The sequence below is a fragment of the Penicillium digitatum genome, chromosome 4 (assembly GCF_016767815.1).
Source record: "Penicillium digitatum chromosome 4, complete sequence".
Classification (NCBI taxonomy): domain Eukaryota; kingdom Fungi; phylum Ascomycota; class Eurotiomycetes; order Eurotiales; family Aspergillaceae; genus Penicillium; species Penicillium digitatum.
In genome coordinates, this window is record NC_089387.1 from 1146022 (window position 1) to 1163367 (window position 17346).

The 17346-nt window shown below is 49.4% G+C and overlaps 6 protein-coding genes across 6 annotated transcripts; 2 read left to right on the forward strand and 4 right to left on the reverse strand.

Moving 5' to 3' along the window:
- Positions 1-159: 159 nt before the first annotated feature.
- On the forward strand, positions 160-3007 carry Pdw03_0383 (snRNA cap binding complex subunit (Gcr3), putative; the record flags this gene model as incomplete). Its single annotated transcript, XM_014682085.1, has 7 exons — positions 160-220; positions 285-379; positions 472-578; positions 635-902; positions 957-1852; positions 1911-2092; positions 2148-3007. The coding sequence occupies 7 exons, from the start codon at positions 160-162 to the stop codon at positions 3005-3007; spliced, it is 2469 nt and encodes an 822-aa protein (XP_014537571.1).
- Positions 3008-3701: 694 nt separating this feature from the next.
- Pdw03_0384 (Zinc finger, C2H2) lies at positions 3702-5351 on the reverse strand (the record flags this gene model as incomplete). Its single annotated transcript, XM_066099584.1, has 4 exons — positions 3702-4070; positions 4241-4414; positions 4487-4540; positions 4611-5351. The coding sequence occupies 4 exons, from the start codon at positions 5349-5351 to the stop codon at positions 3702-3704; spliced, it is 1338 nt and encodes a 445-aa protein (XP_065957311.1).
- Positions 5352-7360: 2009 nt separating this feature from the next.
- Positions 7361-9684, reverse strand: Pdw03_0385 (Transcriptional repressor TupA/RocA, putative; the record flags this gene model as incomplete). The annotated part of the gene is made up of 8 exons (XM_014682087.1): positions 7361-7385; positions 7435-7510; positions 7565-7697; positions 7756-8226; positions 8297-8832; positions 8899-9224; positions 9297-9378; positions 9564-9684. 8 exons carry the CDS (start codon positions 9682-9684, stop codon positions 7361-7363), a joined length of 1770 nt encoding a protein of 589 aa, XP_014537573.1.
- A 1166-nt stretch (positions 9685-10850) lies between these two features.
- On the forward strand, positions 10851-11980 carry Pdw03_0386 (Sterol delta 5,6-desaturase ERG3; the record flags this gene model as incomplete). The annotated part of the gene is made up of 2 exons (XM_014682088.1): positions 10851-11119; positions 11197-11980. The coding sequence occupies 2 exons, from the start codon at positions 10851-10853 to the stop codon at positions 11978-11980; spliced, it is 1053 nt and encodes a 350-aa protein (XP_014537574.1).
- Positions 11981-12646: 666 nt separating this feature from the next.
- Positions 12647-13797, reverse strand: Pdw03_0387 (DNA methylase, N-6 adenine-specific, conserved site; the record flags this gene model as incomplete). The annotated part of the gene is made up of 2 exons (XM_014682089.2): positions 12647-13454; positions 13508-13797. 2 exons carry the CDS (start codon positions 13795-13797, stop codon positions 12647-12649), a joined length of 1098 nt encoding a protein of 365 aa, XP_014537575.2.
- Positions 13798-15346: 1549 nt separating this feature from the next.
- Positions 15347-16911, reverse strand: Pdw03_0388 (putative aspartic-type endopeptidase opsB; the record flags this gene model as incomplete). Its single annotated transcript, XM_066099585.1, has 3 exons — positions 15347-16287; positions 16353-16671; positions 16729-16911. The coding sequence occupies 3 exons, from the start codon at positions 16909-16911 to the stop codon at positions 15347-15349; spliced, it is 1443 nt and encodes a 480-aa protein (XP_065957312.1).
- Positions 16912-17346: the final 435 nt, after the last annotated feature.

The following is a 17346-nucleotide window of genomic DNA, read 5'->3' on the forward strand; positions in this document are numbered from 1 at the left end:
ACGCAGGGGCCCCGGGTCCGGAACTTCAATTTCCCCTTCCGAGCTCCTCCATCCACCTCAAGCTAGCTGTCACCCTCGCTTTCCACTTCCCCGGAATCACTGTCTCTACGATTAAAACCCTGGTATTACATCGGCTCATTGGATTAATATCAGAACAAAATGGCCGAAACCGACCGTCGGAACCAGGGCTACCGGGGTGGGCGCAAACGCCGTTACAGAGGTAAGAGACATGGACCTGACAAGCTTGCCGAACAATACGCTAACATGGCTTGCCGTTCTCTCAGATGATGATGAATTCGATCGCCGCCCTCAAAGGCGCAGATATGAGGAACCATTGTTCGTCCAGGTCCGACGGCAGTTGTTGACCATCGCGGAATCGGTGCGAGCCTTGTTTTTTTTTTTTTTTTTTCGGCGTGCGCATTGCGCTCTACAAATGGTCCATACAAACTAACGCTTGTTTCTCATTGATAGGCTGCTCGCAGAGCAGAAGACGATGTCCAGGGTATTGCAAAGACAGTCACGGATAATTACGACGACGAGGAGATCCGCCGCGATTTTATCAACATCGCCCTTGATCTGTACGTGTCGGCCTACTCAGTTCACTGTGGAAAGTTACTAAATTTGATATGTGCAGCGTTCTCGAACAGCCCATGAAAATTCCTTTTATCGCGGGCACGGTCCTGGTCGCTCATAGCTTCAAGCCCGAGCTTGGAACGGAGGTTTTGAGCAAGGCAGCTGAGGCCTTGCAGAAGTATATCGAAATTGGTGCATGGCGTGAAGTCAAGCTTCTTATTCGCTTCCTGGGTATTCTCCAGCCAGTCTATGAGGGTGACGGTATTTTCCCTCTTCTGGAAGAGCTGTTCGCTCGTGCAGTCGATCTCCAGACTGCCTCTTCGGAAGATGTAAGTTGGATTAACTGACCTGTGATATCAAAATTCGTCTAACATCCTTCTCAGCTTCTGGGCCTTGAATTGGTGAAGATTATTCAGTTCACCATTCCTTATGTTATGCTATCCCCCGCCACTGGCTTCGAGGCCCAGGCTTCCGCGCTTCTAGAAAAGACCGACATCATCGCATCTACGCCGCATGCCCTCGTTGATTTGGTGAACACATTCAGCCCCGAAGAGAACTCGGAGGCAGCTGGTCAAAGTGTTATCAGTTTGATGCAGACTCAACTTCAGGGGGAGGCCACCCAGGGCTGGGAGCTGAAGTGCCTCCCTCGTCCTTGGAAAGACGTCCGGGATCCCGAAACTGATGAGCCCAAGTCTTTTGAATCGGTGACCAAGGTTCCTTTCCCCACGATCACTGTGCCAAACCCTGTACCGAACGGCGCGCGTCCTCTCTTCCCGGAGGTCTATCTTTCGGTGTATGCCAACCAGGAAGTAGACACCGTTCCTGCAATCACAGACATCTCCTCGTCGCTTATTCGAGATGCACTGGTTGATACTATCAATCTCCTTGACTTCAACCGTGTTGCTACGGCCAAGTTCCTGATCGATATCGACTGCTATTTTACCCCTACCACGTTCGTGAAGCGTGCCACGCCTTTCGACCGAATGCGCGAGTTCATTGGAGAGTTGCAGCCGTGGAAGCCCGAGGATGTTGCAGTGGATGCAGTGTTCTCGCAGCTATTTCAATTGCCAGCATCAGAGCACAAACTCGTTTACTATCACTCTGTTCTCACCGAGTGCTGCAAGATTGCCCCGGCGGCAATTGCGCCAAGTTTGGGCCGTGCAATCCGATTCTTGTACAACAGCCTGGAGACCATGGATTTGGAGCTCAGCAACCGTTTCCTGGACTGGTTCGCTCACCACTTGAGTAACTTCGGATTTACATGGAAATGGAGCGAGTGGTAAGTCGAGAAATGTCAGCTTCCACGCGTTGTTATCAGTGATCTAACAATCTCACAGGACCGACGATCTTGATCTGCCCGCCATAGATCCGAGAATGGCGTTTATATATGGTGCTTTGGACAAGGAAATTCGGTTGAGCTTTGCGCAGCGCATTAAGGGAACTCTTCCTGATCCCTACCCCAAGTTGATCACACCAGGCAAAGAGAAGGATACTCCCGAGTTCAAATTTTCCTCTGAAAGTAACTTTTCTTCGAGCTCAAATAGCAGGGAATACTTGCTAACGTGAATTTCTAGTGGCACCGTACTCCAACGAAGGGCAAGAACTCATGCAGCTCATTCGGAAAAAGGCTAGCGACGAAGAAATTCAGCCAGTTATCACAGCCATCGAAGACCAGGCGAAGAGCCAGGGCGTCGACGACCCTAAGATACCCTCGACAGATGCATTCGTAACCTCCCTCTGCTTCGTCGGATCCAAATCGCTCTCTCATGTCCTGTCATGCATCGAACGGAGTAAAGATCGCCTTCTGGCCATCGGCACAGATTCTCAACACGCCCGCCGCCAAATCATTACCTCCGTCATGGACTACTGGGTCGACCAGCCCGGTATTGCCATCAACATCATCGACAAGCTGCTTAACTACACCATACTCAGCCCGCTCTCCGTCCTTGAATGGGCCCTCACTGAGTCTGTCGCGGCAGGGACCATCCTTTCAAAGCCCCATGTCTTCGAGATGATCTCCGCCACCGTCGGCAAGGTCACTAACCGCATGCGCCAGATCGTCGCGGCCCGCGCCCAGCCCGGCCTCTACGAGCCCCAGCTTAGCGTCATCGACGATACTCTCGTTCGTGAGCGCGCAGACATGCAAGCCCTCTTCAAGTACATCGAGGATTCAATCGTATCCGTCGCTGCTGGAAGCAACGACGAACAGATGGAGCGCGGTGATGGCAGCGGCACTCTGCCCGAGGACGCCATTATCCGCCAGTGGGGCCGTCGCTGGCTCCGCGTGTTCCGGAGAAAGGCTGCCGTCGAGGAATCCTTCATCTCGGATGCCCTGGTTAATGCTACTCCTCTCGGCACCCAGGCCCCGCCTATTTCTGAGCGGGAAGATGCTGCGGATGGAGATTTGGATATTGCCGATGCCGATGCGCAATAGAGCTGTCACATTTATCATGGATACCATCACGGTTAGGTATCAGCTTATGCATGCTGCGTTCTCGCACTTGATCTCTTTGCACTGTTTCATTAAATGACTTATGTCCCGGAGAGCTTTTTTTTTTCCATGCCTTTCCCCCCTTTTTTTCCCCTGTCTTTCTTCTGTACTGCACACTTTGACCCCGGGTCTTCGTATTCGGAGAAGGCCGACAGAAATTATGAAAATCTCTCTCCGATTATTCTAAGTAAACATCGATTCTTTTCGAGACGTAATTGATCTGCGCCTTGCCGACCTACATGATGAAGTTGTACAGAAAAAATAAGCTAGGAAAACTCCCCAGGACCCTGTTGATTCACTCGTGCAATCCTGGCACGAGGATATCCCAAGTCCAAGATACAAATGAAAAGTCATGAATCGTGTACATCTTGATAAACCCTAAAGAAAAAGAACAGGAAGAAAGGAGAAGTAGAAAACGTATGGGGAAAGGGATCCAACTGGAAGTCGGATTCCCTTCCCGCATACAGCGCATTTCTCGTGACGTCCGGGAGAAAAATGAAACAAATTGAACATGAAAAGGTAATTAGCAATGGGAATCAGCTAGCAAAAAGACCAGGGATATCAAAAAGGGGCGTGCAGAATACAAAGAAGCATAAAAAGTGGAAGAAGAAACCCATCCCCCCCCCCCAAGACCAAATCAATGCCTATGACCATGACCATGACCCTGGCCATGTCCCTGTCCATGAACATGAGACCTGCGGTCAATATAACAAGGCTCTCCGTCATCGCCATCGCTGCTAGAAGCATTATAAACGGAGAAACCATCCTCAAAGCTCTCGCGGCGCATCTGTGTCTGCATCTTCGAAACGCCCTCCTCGGACTCAACAGACTGTATTCGGTCCATAGAGTTGCAGCTACTCGGCACATCAGACCGTCTCGTCGCCGAGATCCGTCGGTCCTTTCCTCGGCCCTTGATGCCCTTGTTGCTGTTTTTATATAAACCGGCGAAATACATCCACAACTCGCGGTCTGCCGGGTTCATGTTCATCGCTCCATTCTCGCCCATCTGTGAGAAGCGGACGGTTAGATTGTGGAGTGTTGCTGCGTGGAATTTGTTCTGGTGGGACTGTTTTTTTTTTGCGTAAGGGGTTGATTAGCTTGGGTTTGAAATGATGGTGTTGTATGGAAACGGAGATTTTGACATAGTAGAGGAATAGAAAGAGGACAAAGAGTTACCTTGAGGTTGCCTAACTGGGTAAACTGCTTGCCACATTCATCTAGACGACAGTCGAAGCGCTTAGATTGATCATGGGTGAGCTTGTGAGCGCGGACGTTGCCTCGCTGAGCGAATCGCTTATGGCAGATGTCACACTGGAAGGGCTTTTCACCGGTATGTCGCCGCTGATGGGTCTAGGTTTTTTAAAATGCATGTTAGTGTCTGCCTCGTGCGTAATCGCATGGTGCGGCAGCTGATGTGCATACCTTGAGGTTGCCTTGCTGCGAGAATCGTTGCCCGCATGAGGGCTCCTTGCATATCTGCCACATCCAAAAGGATAAGTTGCTGATCCTAATACCAAATTTGGTTCAAAGTTTTGTGTGTACTCACAAATGGCTTGTCACCTGTATGCGCCCTGATGTGGATGTCCAGATGTGTTTTTTGCGCGAAGCTTTTACCGCAGCCTTCCAGGCTGCAATTGTACTTGCGCTTCTTTCCTGAGCGCGATAGTTGGCTTTCGTTGGCATGGTAGCAGCGCAGTGGCGTGGGTGAGGCATTCGGGTAAGATGTGGAATAGGCGTGTGGTGCCGGTGCTGCCAGATGTTGGAGTGGTGGCAGCGATTGTTGGGTTGGTGACGAAGCATGCTTTGCCTGAATTGCCTTCATCAGGACATCCACATTGGTTGAGAAAGCGGTGTCAGCAGGAGGTTGCTTCGTCTCATTCGTTGCCCCGACTGGTGAACTGTGGCCTCCAGTCGAAAGTTGCGCCCGTGGACCATAGTCGGGAGAAGACTTTACTGTCTGGCTGATGGCGTTCTTCGCCGGACGAATCTCTGGAAGAGACTGCAGCGGTTGTTCCGTTGTGAGGTGCAGTGGTTGCGGCTGTATCGGGTGCTGACTAGGGACGAAGTAATGCTGATAGGGATTCGAATGTGCATGTGTGTGACCCACGGAGTGACCGAAGCTGTAAGGTAAGCTATTCGGGGCCTGATAATGCAACGAGTATGGTGCTGTTTGATGCGAACAGAAGGGAAAGTTTTGACTCAAGGTCGAGTCCATCGGGCGTCTTTGTGCAAACGCACCCACGGTATGGCCAGGGAACTCGTAAGCGACAGGCTCTGCGGTCTCCATCTTTGTCACTGTGTCGATGTCTTCCGACTATCTTTCAGAAAGGCAAGGATACCTTCTCCCTTCGGATCTCCCAGATCTCAATGTATACCTGTCCTCGGGATGAGGGGTTTTCTGTGTAGTCTTTGACTATGTTCTGAAACCCAACCCCCGGTGGTATTTGGGTTCTGGCTGAGTTGCTTTTCAAGAAGAAGCAAGGATAGGGAAAATAGACAAACCGACCAAAGCCCAATCACTCTATAGATCCGGATCTATCTATACGGGATGGAGTGGAAAGGAAATAGCAAATATATTCAGGTCATGCCGTGAAGAGAGAATATAATGATTGACAACTAGCGATGATCTTCCGCATCGACCATGGCGCCTCCCGATCTAGATATAGGGCCCCAATGCAATGGCGGGGGCGACAGGGGGAAGTCAGCCGGTGAGAAGATAGTTGAAAAGCCCCATTTTACCTGTATGACATTTGGAAAAACGAAAAAGAAATCCCAAAACAAAAAGGCGAAAAAAAAGGGGAAGAGTAGTTCGAGGCCAGAGATACATGCAATGTAAGTACTGTATATACCAGAGTGTTTTGATTCGATCTCCGGGGGATCCATGATTGAGGCGACCTGACTCCACCGAGAAAAATAATGTATACAAAAAAGAGAAGAAACCCCAAATTAAATCGGGGGGACGAACTGGAGTTCTTGGGGTTCCTAGAGCCCTGAAAGCCCCAGAGAGCCCTTGCAAGCCCTGAAGCACTGGAACATACAGGTGCATTGCATGGTCCATGAGATGCATGGTTTGCTTTGGACGCATCAAATTCCTGTACCACGAGGAATAGTAATTCTCATTAGTGGTAATGTATTTCGACTCATTTGGTGTGGAATGTGTCAGTCACACAGGATATACTCACAGCCGCGACTGGCGACGAAGGTCTCCATCTTTTCCCCTGTACTTCCATGCTTCCCCGTAATCTGTACACTTCTGTAAGTGGGATAATTGAATAGACTGACATCTGTCAGACTCAAGATCTCAAAAAAAAAAGAAAGGAAACCACGCAAACTCATCGTGCTGTGCATCTCTCCCCTCGAGGAGACGGGCCGGGCCTTCAAATCGCGGAATTCCCAAGTGGGCCGTGATCGACCTGCAGTCGACATGTAGATTATTCAGTCGATCTCGGAGTCAGCAATCGCTCAATGGCCAGCTGGGACGTAATTACGAGTACCGGGATGCACCATCCCGATAGTCGCCAATAGTGTCCGATCTCAGCCCATCGAATATCCCAGCTAGCCGCCCAAGGCCCTGGAAAATCCAGTCGGGTGATCTGAATCTCTTGAAGGGCCCCCACCCAGTGCGATCGATCTCTCTCTCTCTTTTTGGGGGGAGAAAGAATCGATTTCGTTCCAAAGGTGTCAGCATGGAGCTTTGGTCTGATCTCGGTGTCCTTTTCCCCCTTTAAACCGGAAATGGCTTGGCTGATGGGCCATGTCGATCGTAATCACTCGTGGGGGATCTGAGAAGTGACAGCCATGTCCATCTGACACGAGTGGCAACCCTGCACGTCCTGCATCGAAATGAGGTATCGGGACTTGTCATGGTTCCTGCAGGGATACGACTAGTCTTCATGAACTACTTGGATGGGCGAAGACACATAGACTCGCTGCATACGCGTTAAGCCTAAATCAGTGATGAGATTTGGATCAGCAGGGGATTTGGAGGGGTGTTTCCAAGTCCAAGCATTTGAATTGTCTTCGGAGGCTCTGTGGTGATTCAGACGGACAGGGATGGTGTTGTTGGGAAGTTCAGCTCGTTCCAGAATGTGTGCCCGTGTGACCCTTTTTTTTTACGTCCACCACACATACCAACAATGTTCCAGGTATATACGGAGTAGAGAATGGCAATTTTGGAATCGAAAAAGGAGTTCACGTATACACTAAAGTGTACAGAGGGAAAAATAAATAGAAATTCAACATAAAGCCCATATACCAAAGCAAAAACATCACATTGCGCCCAAAGGATCAACCCTTTCATCGTCCAGTGTACGCCGAGTATCTAGAAAAGTCAGCTTAAGATCTGAAGCGCAGTCAGGAGAAACACTCACCTCCAGATTCGTGCACGCATGTCTCCACTGCCGGTCGCGAACAGGTTGCCAGTAGGACTGGGTGCAACCGAGATGACTATTCGAAATTAGACAGTTAGAGATGACAACGCAAAGATTGAATGAAACCCACCAGAGTTCTTGTGGCCTTGAAGCATCATCTGGGCATTTCCAGTCACTGGGTCCCAGAACTGAACACCACGATCCTTGGAACCACTCATCACCCAGGCACCGTCGGGTGTTAGACACACACTGAGAACAAAGTCCTAGATTGGAGTCCAAAAGTTAGCTTCTGCCTGGCTCTCAAGTAATCTCAGATCTAACCTTGTGGCCCTCGAATGTGCGAATACACTTGCCGCCCTTAATGGCACTGTGAGGGTGCATGCCCCGGGGAACAGTAAGCTCCCAGAGTTTGATAGTCTTGTCCAGACTACCACTGACAAGGTCACGGCCATTGGGCGCGAATGCGACCGAGTAGACACTGTCCTTGTGACCATCTGGGTTTTCCAGACGCTCCACAAGGTATCCAGTTGTAGTATCCCAGACGCGCACGCTCTTGTCCAACGAACCTGCAGCCACGTAACGGCCATCTGGAGACATAGCCACAGTAGTGACACCATCTTCAATACTAAGGGTGTAGACAAGCTTGCCATCGAGAATATCCCAAAGGCGCACGGTCTTATCTCCACTGCCAGAGGCGATGAATCGACCATTGCCAGCAAAGTCCAAAGAGTAGATGTCCTGCTCGTGTCCACTAAAAATGTGCTTGATAGTGCGTTGGTTGATATCCCAAACCTAAAGCCAATCCAAAATCAGTCAGCGATCTTCCCACATCCTGCTGGTTCCATATAATCCGAAAACTTACGCGAATCTGCTTATCTTCAGCACCAGTCGCAAGATATTTGCCATCGGGGCTGAAGCAAACGCTGCGAATGTACAGGTCACCGTCCTTGTCGACATTCTCATCCTGAAGAGTGGCCACATTCTGACCAGTAGTCACGTCGAAGATTTGGGCTGAGCGGTTGCAGCCCGTAGCCAAGTACTTGCCATCACGGCTGAAGCGCACACAGCAGACAACGCTATCGTGGTTCAAATGATGCACCAGCTCCACATCGAGGACACGCTGGACCTCGGGGTTGAAGACGGCATACCAATCGGAACCCTCACGCTTCTGCGACGGAGGCAAATCATCGGGGTTCCAGTTTGCCAGCATGTTTCCCGGACGTTCGGCTGTGCGGCCGAGAGGGGGGTTCGGAGGAGTCGGGCGGGGAATCTGTGGGGATGCACGGGGATCCGAGTAGGCGATATGCGTTTGCTGAGGGGTACCAGGGCCTGGTGGAACACGGCCACGGCCCTTACCGGGGCCTGGGGATGCAGTGGGAGGTGGAGGTGGTCCATAGCCTGGGAAATGAACAATCCAACGGGTCAGCGGACTGGGCAAAATTTTTCATAAACACAACGACATACCGTTCACAGCAGCGCCAGCCGGATATCCTCCAAAGGAGCTCTGCTGGGGTTGCGGTGCGCCAGGCTGAGCGACCGAAGCAGGCTGTTGAAGGGGATGCTGGGGAGGCTGCTGATCCTGGGGAAGGGAAGGTGCAAGACCGGGGCCACTACCTGGTGGGTTGGTCATGATGCCGCCAAACAGATTGCTGGGGCCGTGGCCCAAGGCAGGTGGGGGAGCCTGGGAAGGAGCTGTATGAGCTGCAGCGGGTCCGCCGATGTGGGAAGGAATCGTTTGCACGCCACGCGACTCAAGTTCGTGTCTCAGCATCCGGATCTCGGCTTCGTAGCTAGTTCAAAAGAGAAAATGCGATGTCAGAGAGAGTGTGATTCAAGATTTCAGGGAGGTAAAGGGAACAAACTCTTGCTTGATCTTGATTTGCGCCTGTTCCAGTTGATAGACCTTCTGACGGATCATCTCCATCTCCTGGAGTTGACCGGTCACTGCATGATCTGTCAGTTAGATAACATTTCAGCGAATGTCGGAATCCATGGAGCTGTGATCATTGGGAAAGATGAGCTGGCAGCTGGTTGTATGAAAGGGTTGGACAGGGGAGGAGAGCTCAAGGCGCAAATGGCCTGAGCATAGGAGAGGGGCAAGAATGTGTTAGAAGAGACTGATAACATACACTGATGCTCAAATTCACCAGTGTTTCGCGACTGGCTCTCAAACTCCTGGCGCAGTTGATCCAGCAGCTCCGTCAGACGGGAGTTGGGAGCGGGAACCATCCCGCGATGAGCGTTGTACATGGTGGGATTTTTTTCTTCGCGTTTTTCAAAAGTCGAAGAGGGACAAAAGCGATGTTCAGATGACAGCTCTAGGTCAGCGAATGGGATCGCAACCAAGGTTTCGACCTGGACTCAATGATCTTGATCACTGAGGCTTCAATGCTTGGTGGATAGCACCACGCAGCTAGCCACAGCGATAATGGGCGATACAATATAAAATGGGAGATGAGAATGGGGGTGCAGCGGTAAGAGGGGTGGAAGAGGCTGGCAGATGACACTTTAAAGCGGGAAGGTTTGAGTTTGGGGGGAAAGCGGCAGTGGTTAACGCGAGAAGCGAGGTCATAGGCGAGAAGCGCAGCGGGTCTTACCATAGAGTACTAGTACTTTTGAACTTTGTACATAATAATCTGCACAACACTTAAAAGTAAATTTGTTCACGCAGATGACAGTTAAATGAACACTACTTACACTATATGTAGAATTGAAACCCAAGAGCTCTATGTACTAGGCTTAAATATATACAAAGTACATTATGTGTACAGTATACATGGATGGGTCCAGATCGTGAGGTTCACATGAAACGGGTATTATTTGGCTGAAGATACCCGGAATACCAAGGAATACTTGGATCTACACCCGCAAGTGCGGGCAGTGGAGGTACCTCTGAGTACGGGAAGCTGAAGTGGAACTGGCCCGTGCAGTACTAGATTGGTACTGTAATTACTGCAGTGTACTTTTGTCATTGCCTGATTTATCGGGCCACAACTAGCCACAGTCATGGAATTTCAGGCATCAAGGCATCAACTGTGGCCAACCAGGGGTTCTTTTTTTTAAAAAAAATGTTTTATATAGTACAACGTAAACACTACAACAAAAATGTACGGGGTATGTATGGAGTAAATGAAAGTGAATGGAAAAGTAAAGCATTTCCAAAACAATAAATTATAACACTTTTATATACTATAACAAATTCCACTCATAAGATAAATATATAATCCCGCATCAGACCATCCCTCCCTTCTTGAATCAATTGGCTTATTAAGAAAAGGTGGCATCGCAACGGCTGTGGCGGTTCCGCGCTGGTGTGACTACTCTGTTTTTCGCCGCAGATCTCCTTTTTTGTTCCTTCAAGTACTCACTCAATTCTTCCCTTTCTTCTTTCCCCAACTCTATCTGTGTCCTCAATCATGGATATCATTCTGGAATTATGGGACACCTTCATTGGTGATCGTCTCTATTCGACACTCCTCCCCGCCTCACTCTCTTCGTCCGTCTCCCTACCGGCCTTCGTCAATGCGGCCGCGAACACCTCAATGGCCCTTTTTGGTCCGGAACCTTATGTTTATGAACAGGCTACACAGATGATCTACCTTGAACCCTCAAAATATGCATACCTGAGTGCTTGGCCCAGGAACAACGTCTACCGTCAATTTACAAGCTTTTTCCTGATTACTTGGTAATGCGCCATTCCCTTGGATATTTCCATGTCGTCGCTTTTTTATTCCGCGTCAGCACAAGAACTAACACACTTAGGCTGTTTGGTCTGTTTGTCTACTTCGTGGTCGCAACGCTTTCATACATCTTTATCTGGGACAAGACAACCTACAACCACCCCAAATTCCTCAAGAACCAGATTAGTCTGGAAATTAGACAGGCCATGGCCGCAATGCCCCCAATGTCACTATTGACGGCTCCTTTCTTCGTTCTTGAGGTCCGCGGATACGCCAAACTCTACGACACCGCCGCCGAAGAGCCCTTTCCGTACTACAGCCTCATCCAAATCCCCTTCTTCATCTGCTTTACCGATTTCTTCATCTACTGGATCCACCGTGGCCTGCACCACCCCCGCGTCTACAAGACCCTACACAAGCCTCACCACAAATGGATCATGCCGAGCCCTTATGCCTCGCACGCCTTCCACCCGCTCGATGGCTGGTCCCAGAGTGTTCCGTACCATGTCTTCCCCTTCATCTTCCCCCTGCAAAAGGTTGCCTACGTCTTCCTGTTCGGTTTCATCAACCTCTGGACCGTCTTCATTCATGATGGCGAGTACGTTGCCAACAGTCCTATCGTGAACGGTGCTGCCTGCCACACGATGCACCACTTGTACTTCAATTACAACTACGGACAGTTTACCACTCTGTGGGACCGTCTGGGTGGCAGCTACCGCAAGCCCAACGAGGAGCTCTTCCGCAGAGAAACGAAGATGGGCGATGAGGAGTGGAAGCGCCAGGCCAAGGAGATGGAGTCGATTCTCAAAGATGTCGAGGGTGAAGACGATCGCAGCTACTCCTCCGACACGAAGAAAAATATTTGAGACTACGACTGCATCACAATCTTCATGACTTTATAATTATTGGTTCTAGACTACAGTGACCAATCGAGGCCCATCGCAAACTCCCCGATAGACGGGGCTGTCTGTCTCAGCTTTCTTAGCCTGGGTTTTGGGGTTGGATTTTTGCAATTCCCTGTCGTTTTTGGTGCCATTTTTAGACGCCAATTCAAGTACATTAATTCGCTTTGCGCATTTGTTATCTGTTTTAATACTCCCAAAACTGACCGCCAGCACTTTGGCCTGCTGGTGGTCTACCTATATTGTACATAGTGCTCTTTTCTTCTTCGTGCTTCTGTGGACAGTCCAAATGCACTTGGTTAGGTCTTTCTGTACATTTTTCTTCGATGTGTTGCAAGTTCATATGGTCATCTTAAAGCCGAAAATGGATGCATGTGTATGATAGCTTCGAATCTATAAAGCACGATGCCAATAGGGTTCAAAGTTACTCATAAGATTGTAACGAGTATTATGAATCATACTAACATCCATAGTGTGTTTCCATCAAGTACTCTAAACCCGACCAACCAGCCCTACCATAGAGAGAATGACCAGCTGAAACCTAACGGATCAAACCACCTGGTGTTCGCGAGGTAAAAATTATGATGGCTGCCACTAGTGAAAGGAGAACGATGGGCACCCTTGCGCTCGCTACCCGAGAGTCTGTATAATGACACCTCGCGATCCGTCAGTCGCATGAAACCCATTCTCAGCCAAATCCTGCTCCCGACTCGGCCAGACCTCCGCACTGAACTGCCCGGATTCAAAAGGAGCAAGTCGCCTGTGAAGAGCAACCACTCGATTGGCCTGATGAGAGTCCCCACACTCCAGCACCGTGAGCTTGGCCTTCAACTTGTATGCCAGAGTGAGAATGCGGCAGTAGAAGATATCCTCAGGCAAGCAGTCTTCCATCCCGGGGCCCAAGTGTGGAGGCACAAGTGCCAACTTGGGCTCAAAGCGCCGTACACTGCGCGCAGTAGTGCCGTTGCGGAACTCCGTTTGGGATATGTAGGGTGGATTGGAGATTAATAGATCACATCTACTCTCTTTGTCAGATGATGAGATGTCAAGTGCCCCAAGATCGGGGAAATGGGTTTGGAGTATTGATTCAATGGGCGGCACTGAATCGTCACTGCCATGTCCGAGAACATCGGCGCAATAGAAGCGGATGTCTGTGCCTGCGCTGGGTGCCAACTGGCCCAGTTGCATATTGTGCTCAAGGTTCTCCTGGGCCAGGCCTAAGGCTGTAGAACTGATGTCCACCCCTGTTATCTTCAACTCCTGGAAATGAGGAGCAAGTAGTGCGTGCAAAAGAAGTGGTATGCAGCCTGTGCCCGTGCAAAGGTCAATGACGCGCAAGGGTCTCGCCTGGTTGGAAGACTGGAACTTGTCATTACGGCCCAGGGCCATTTGACGGACTAAATTGGCCGCTTGGTACGTATATGACTCGGTTTCTGGCCTATGAAAGGTTGTCAGCAAGAAATCGCTCTTTCGGAAATTTGATAGGCCGACCTTGGGATCAAAACGCCTCTTCGGCAGAGAATTTCCAAGTCGCCGAATGGTTGATCTCCAAGGATATATTGGAGAGGATATCCTCTAGATCGCATCTGACACATATATCTCAATCGACTTCTCCATGCCTTTGATCGTGAAGAGGACTGGCCATCGCGAATTACCCGCTCGCGTAGCCAGCGAAGTTCATTGCGAGCAGAATCGATTGTGCGACACTCTTTGAGGAGTATAGGCAGAAGGTAGTTTTCTCTTTGGGCTTTGAAGATGACAGAAAAGGGGATTCGGGGCATTATGGGAAATTCGAAGGATGATCAGTCAAGGAGCGTTGGTGCCAAGAGATTCCACCCGATGATGCCAAGATCGATGTGCACGTTTGTAGATACACATTTCAAAATTGCTAGAAGGAATATCAAGATTAACGACCGTCCAAGAAAACAGCAATGGGTACCGAGTTAAAGATATCATCCAATTCAAAGTGTAGAAGTACCCAGACCATTTGCTTCACTCAAAAGGTAACGACAGAATAACTCCATCGGTACAGTCTTCTCTCGCTCGAAGCTCCACAGCTGTGAGAATGGTAATGTGAGTTACTCATTATAAAAGGCTTCAATGATTCGGCCGTACTTAACCCCAGCGTATCAAATGAGCAAAAGCTAATCATATCCAAGCATATCCTGAAATTTCTAAACCCCGGAGAAAGACTTGTGGGATGGATCTCGGCTTTGCACAATCGGCCAAGAAACACTCGAGGAAGCATTAAGTGCACAATAGCCCTCAGCTTACATATAGTCGGACTCTGATCTTCGGCACTTGCATACGTCTCCGAGATGACTGTGATTTTGCAATGTGGCTTCGTGCAGTTGCCATTTTCCCAAGGCCGGTAAGCGCGATGCATTTGCCAATGAGCATTCAGTGTGAGCACCTGTTATGGGAGGGGTTCACCTCTTTTCCACCCTTTCTCCCAGCTAGGAAAAGAGCAAGTTATGAGTCAAGATTTCCATATAATTCTAGCGCATTGTCATAATACCTGCAACGAGTGGACACCGCATAGTATGCTCTACCTAGACTTTGCGCTGACAAGTCGCTCTTTTTCACTCCTTCTAAAAGGTCGTCCAATGTGGGTGAATCATGATGCCGAGCTAGGTTTTTTTTGGTTTTTTTGGTGTTTTTGGTTTTAGATTTCCGATTAAATATTTGTGAAACCCCTTCTGTAGGCGTGGCTGGAAGAAGCAAGGGTTGAATTGCAGTTTTTCTCAAAGATATCCACCTAGGATGCTTTGACGCTGAGAAGTTTGAAGTCCTCGATAGTGAACAATATCAACCAACAGTGTATGAGCTTCAGGTAGAGAGAGTTGAGGACACGGCATTTATTCTGGGATTCGGCCATGGTAGGGATCAACCTAGAAAGAGGTTAATGATAGGATGAAAGGCTGATGAGAAGGGATGAGAGGACACAGTCAAACGTCAAGTGACCCATATAGGACTGAATTCGGTTTGATTAGATAATGATTTGAGGTGTTGAAGATCTACACTACGACGTCTTCGGTTCTTCTTTTCCTCAATCAAAAAGAAAGATGAAAAAGGTGGCACGAAGAAAAGGAGGGGAATAAACCCTGACAGTATAATCGCCAAGGATATTGAGATAGATCGTCCTTCACATGTACACTGCTATGTAGGAATTAAGTGTTGAATATTTCGGTGCTGTCCATTTCATAACACATAACTCCAAGAAAAAAGAGGATGACGAAAAAGAGTTCTAGATACAGCTTTCCCAGACTCCAAATCCACCATAGTATGCAAGACATATACAAAAGAAGAAAAAGGATGTGATCACGGGACTTAAAGAGCCAGAAGAGCTCCTACACCGGCAAGGCCAACAGCCAGGTGTTTCGGCATAGCCGTCGCCCTAGGAATGGCTATATTTCCAGTGACAGAGGCCGAGCCATGGAGGCCGGATCCTCCAGTCGGACCTCCGATGCGAGCCGCGGCGCCACCAACTGGCGCCGTAGTCACTGGGTTCGAGACTGCAGTCGCACCGGGGACGGAATCGGGACCAGTCCCGATCTCCAAGATATCATTCTCGGTGGTGTTGAAGTTGGTGCTGGCAAGAGATATCTCATTATTGGCGAGATCGTATACCACGTACGCACTGCGAAGGAACGTATCTCCCAGGACGGCCGTGCTGCTTCCCGCGGGAACAATGCCAAAAATGCAGGCCCGCTTGCCGTTTCGGAAAAAGAGATCACCAGCGTCGATGATCAACTCTTTGATGCTCACGTTAATCGTCGGGGATGAGAATGTGTAGCTGAGGGCGATGTCCTCGTCTGCCATGCTGCAATCAATATAGCCAATACCACTGTCCGGCTCGTAGGAGACCCCGAGATCATCGTAGATTTCTTGGACAAGGGCGTCCGGAAGGTATGTAAGAGAGCTCCCCGAGTCCAGCAGCACGCCCACGGGTATCAAGCTCGAAGAATAGGTATTTTCACTGGATGAATTGGTAAGGGACACTTGAGTGAGCGCAATGATAAACTCCGAATACTGTCCATCGACCTTCTGGATGGGGACTGTTTGCAGGGTGCCGTGGTATTTCTTGGTATTGACTCCACCGAACAAAATCGAGCCGGTGTTCGCATCCAGGTCATTCAGCCAGAGACTATAGGCATTTGATTGGATTATTCCTTTGTTGACCATCGCCTTGGGCAGGTTGGCATAAGCTGAGTCTCCATTTCTGCCAACCTGAACTTCATTCGCAGGATATCCTATACCCAGCACACCCTCTGCATACAACCATCCCATGTCAGCTCCGTAATAATTGGCATTGCATCAGACAGAAACCACTCACCTGAAGAGCCGGACGAAAACCCAAGGCCAAATTGGAAGTCTTTAATAGTCGTACCTCCGATCGTAAGGGTGTCGGCGACATAGTTTCCGGCGGCGCCGGACCCATCGGCATAGGTGATATTGAAGTCTGAGTTCACAAATGACCATGAAGAGGAAGAGCTCGGGTCGTAGGTACCGGAGTCGGCGCAGACGTTTTTGGGGGATGCACAGAGAGTAGAATTTGGCGTATTGGTCCACAAATCACTACTTCCAGTGTCGAGAACCAGACGCACGCTCTGCTCCGGGGTACCCAGAGTGACCTCACAGAAGTACAAAGTTTCCTAGGCAGAACCATTAGCATTCCGTAAGATTGCGTACCTAAATATAGATGTGTGTACCTCATTAACCAATGCCTGACTGACGGTCGAACGTTTCCTCGCTCGATCTCTAGCAACAGGATCGAGAACATCCTTTCGTTGAATATCCATTTGCACCACGGCGGGATTATCTCTTCGATGGAGGGTTATACCCCAGACTGGCATCACCAGACCGGTGACCAATAGGATCCATGTATTTTTCATAACGCCGATCGTTCCCCCCCCCCCGAGTTCGGTCCGAAAGTGAGATGTCTAGTGTTGTTGTTGTTGTTGTTTTTTTTTTGCTGCTTAAGAGCCGATTTCCTAAGTTGTGAATTTTGGATTGGAGGGTAAGCAGTTAGAGAAAGAAGAAGTTGAAGAAATTGAGAGAAACAAAAGCAGGTAAAGAAAAAGAAATGGGGTTGATGTCTTTCCAAATTTCCAGTCCCAGTTCCTCCGTACTCGGCTCCAACCGGATTTACCTAAACATGTAAGCCGACCAGTTGCTGAATACTATTACTAGTGTTACTAGTGTTACTAGTGTGAGGACGGAGTAGTGTTAGTCTAAATGTACTCTCCGTCTGTGTTGTAGGTATAATTCTAGCACTCTGTTGCCTGGTCGAAAGTCTCCGCTGTCGTCACTCTGTATGCCTTGTATCA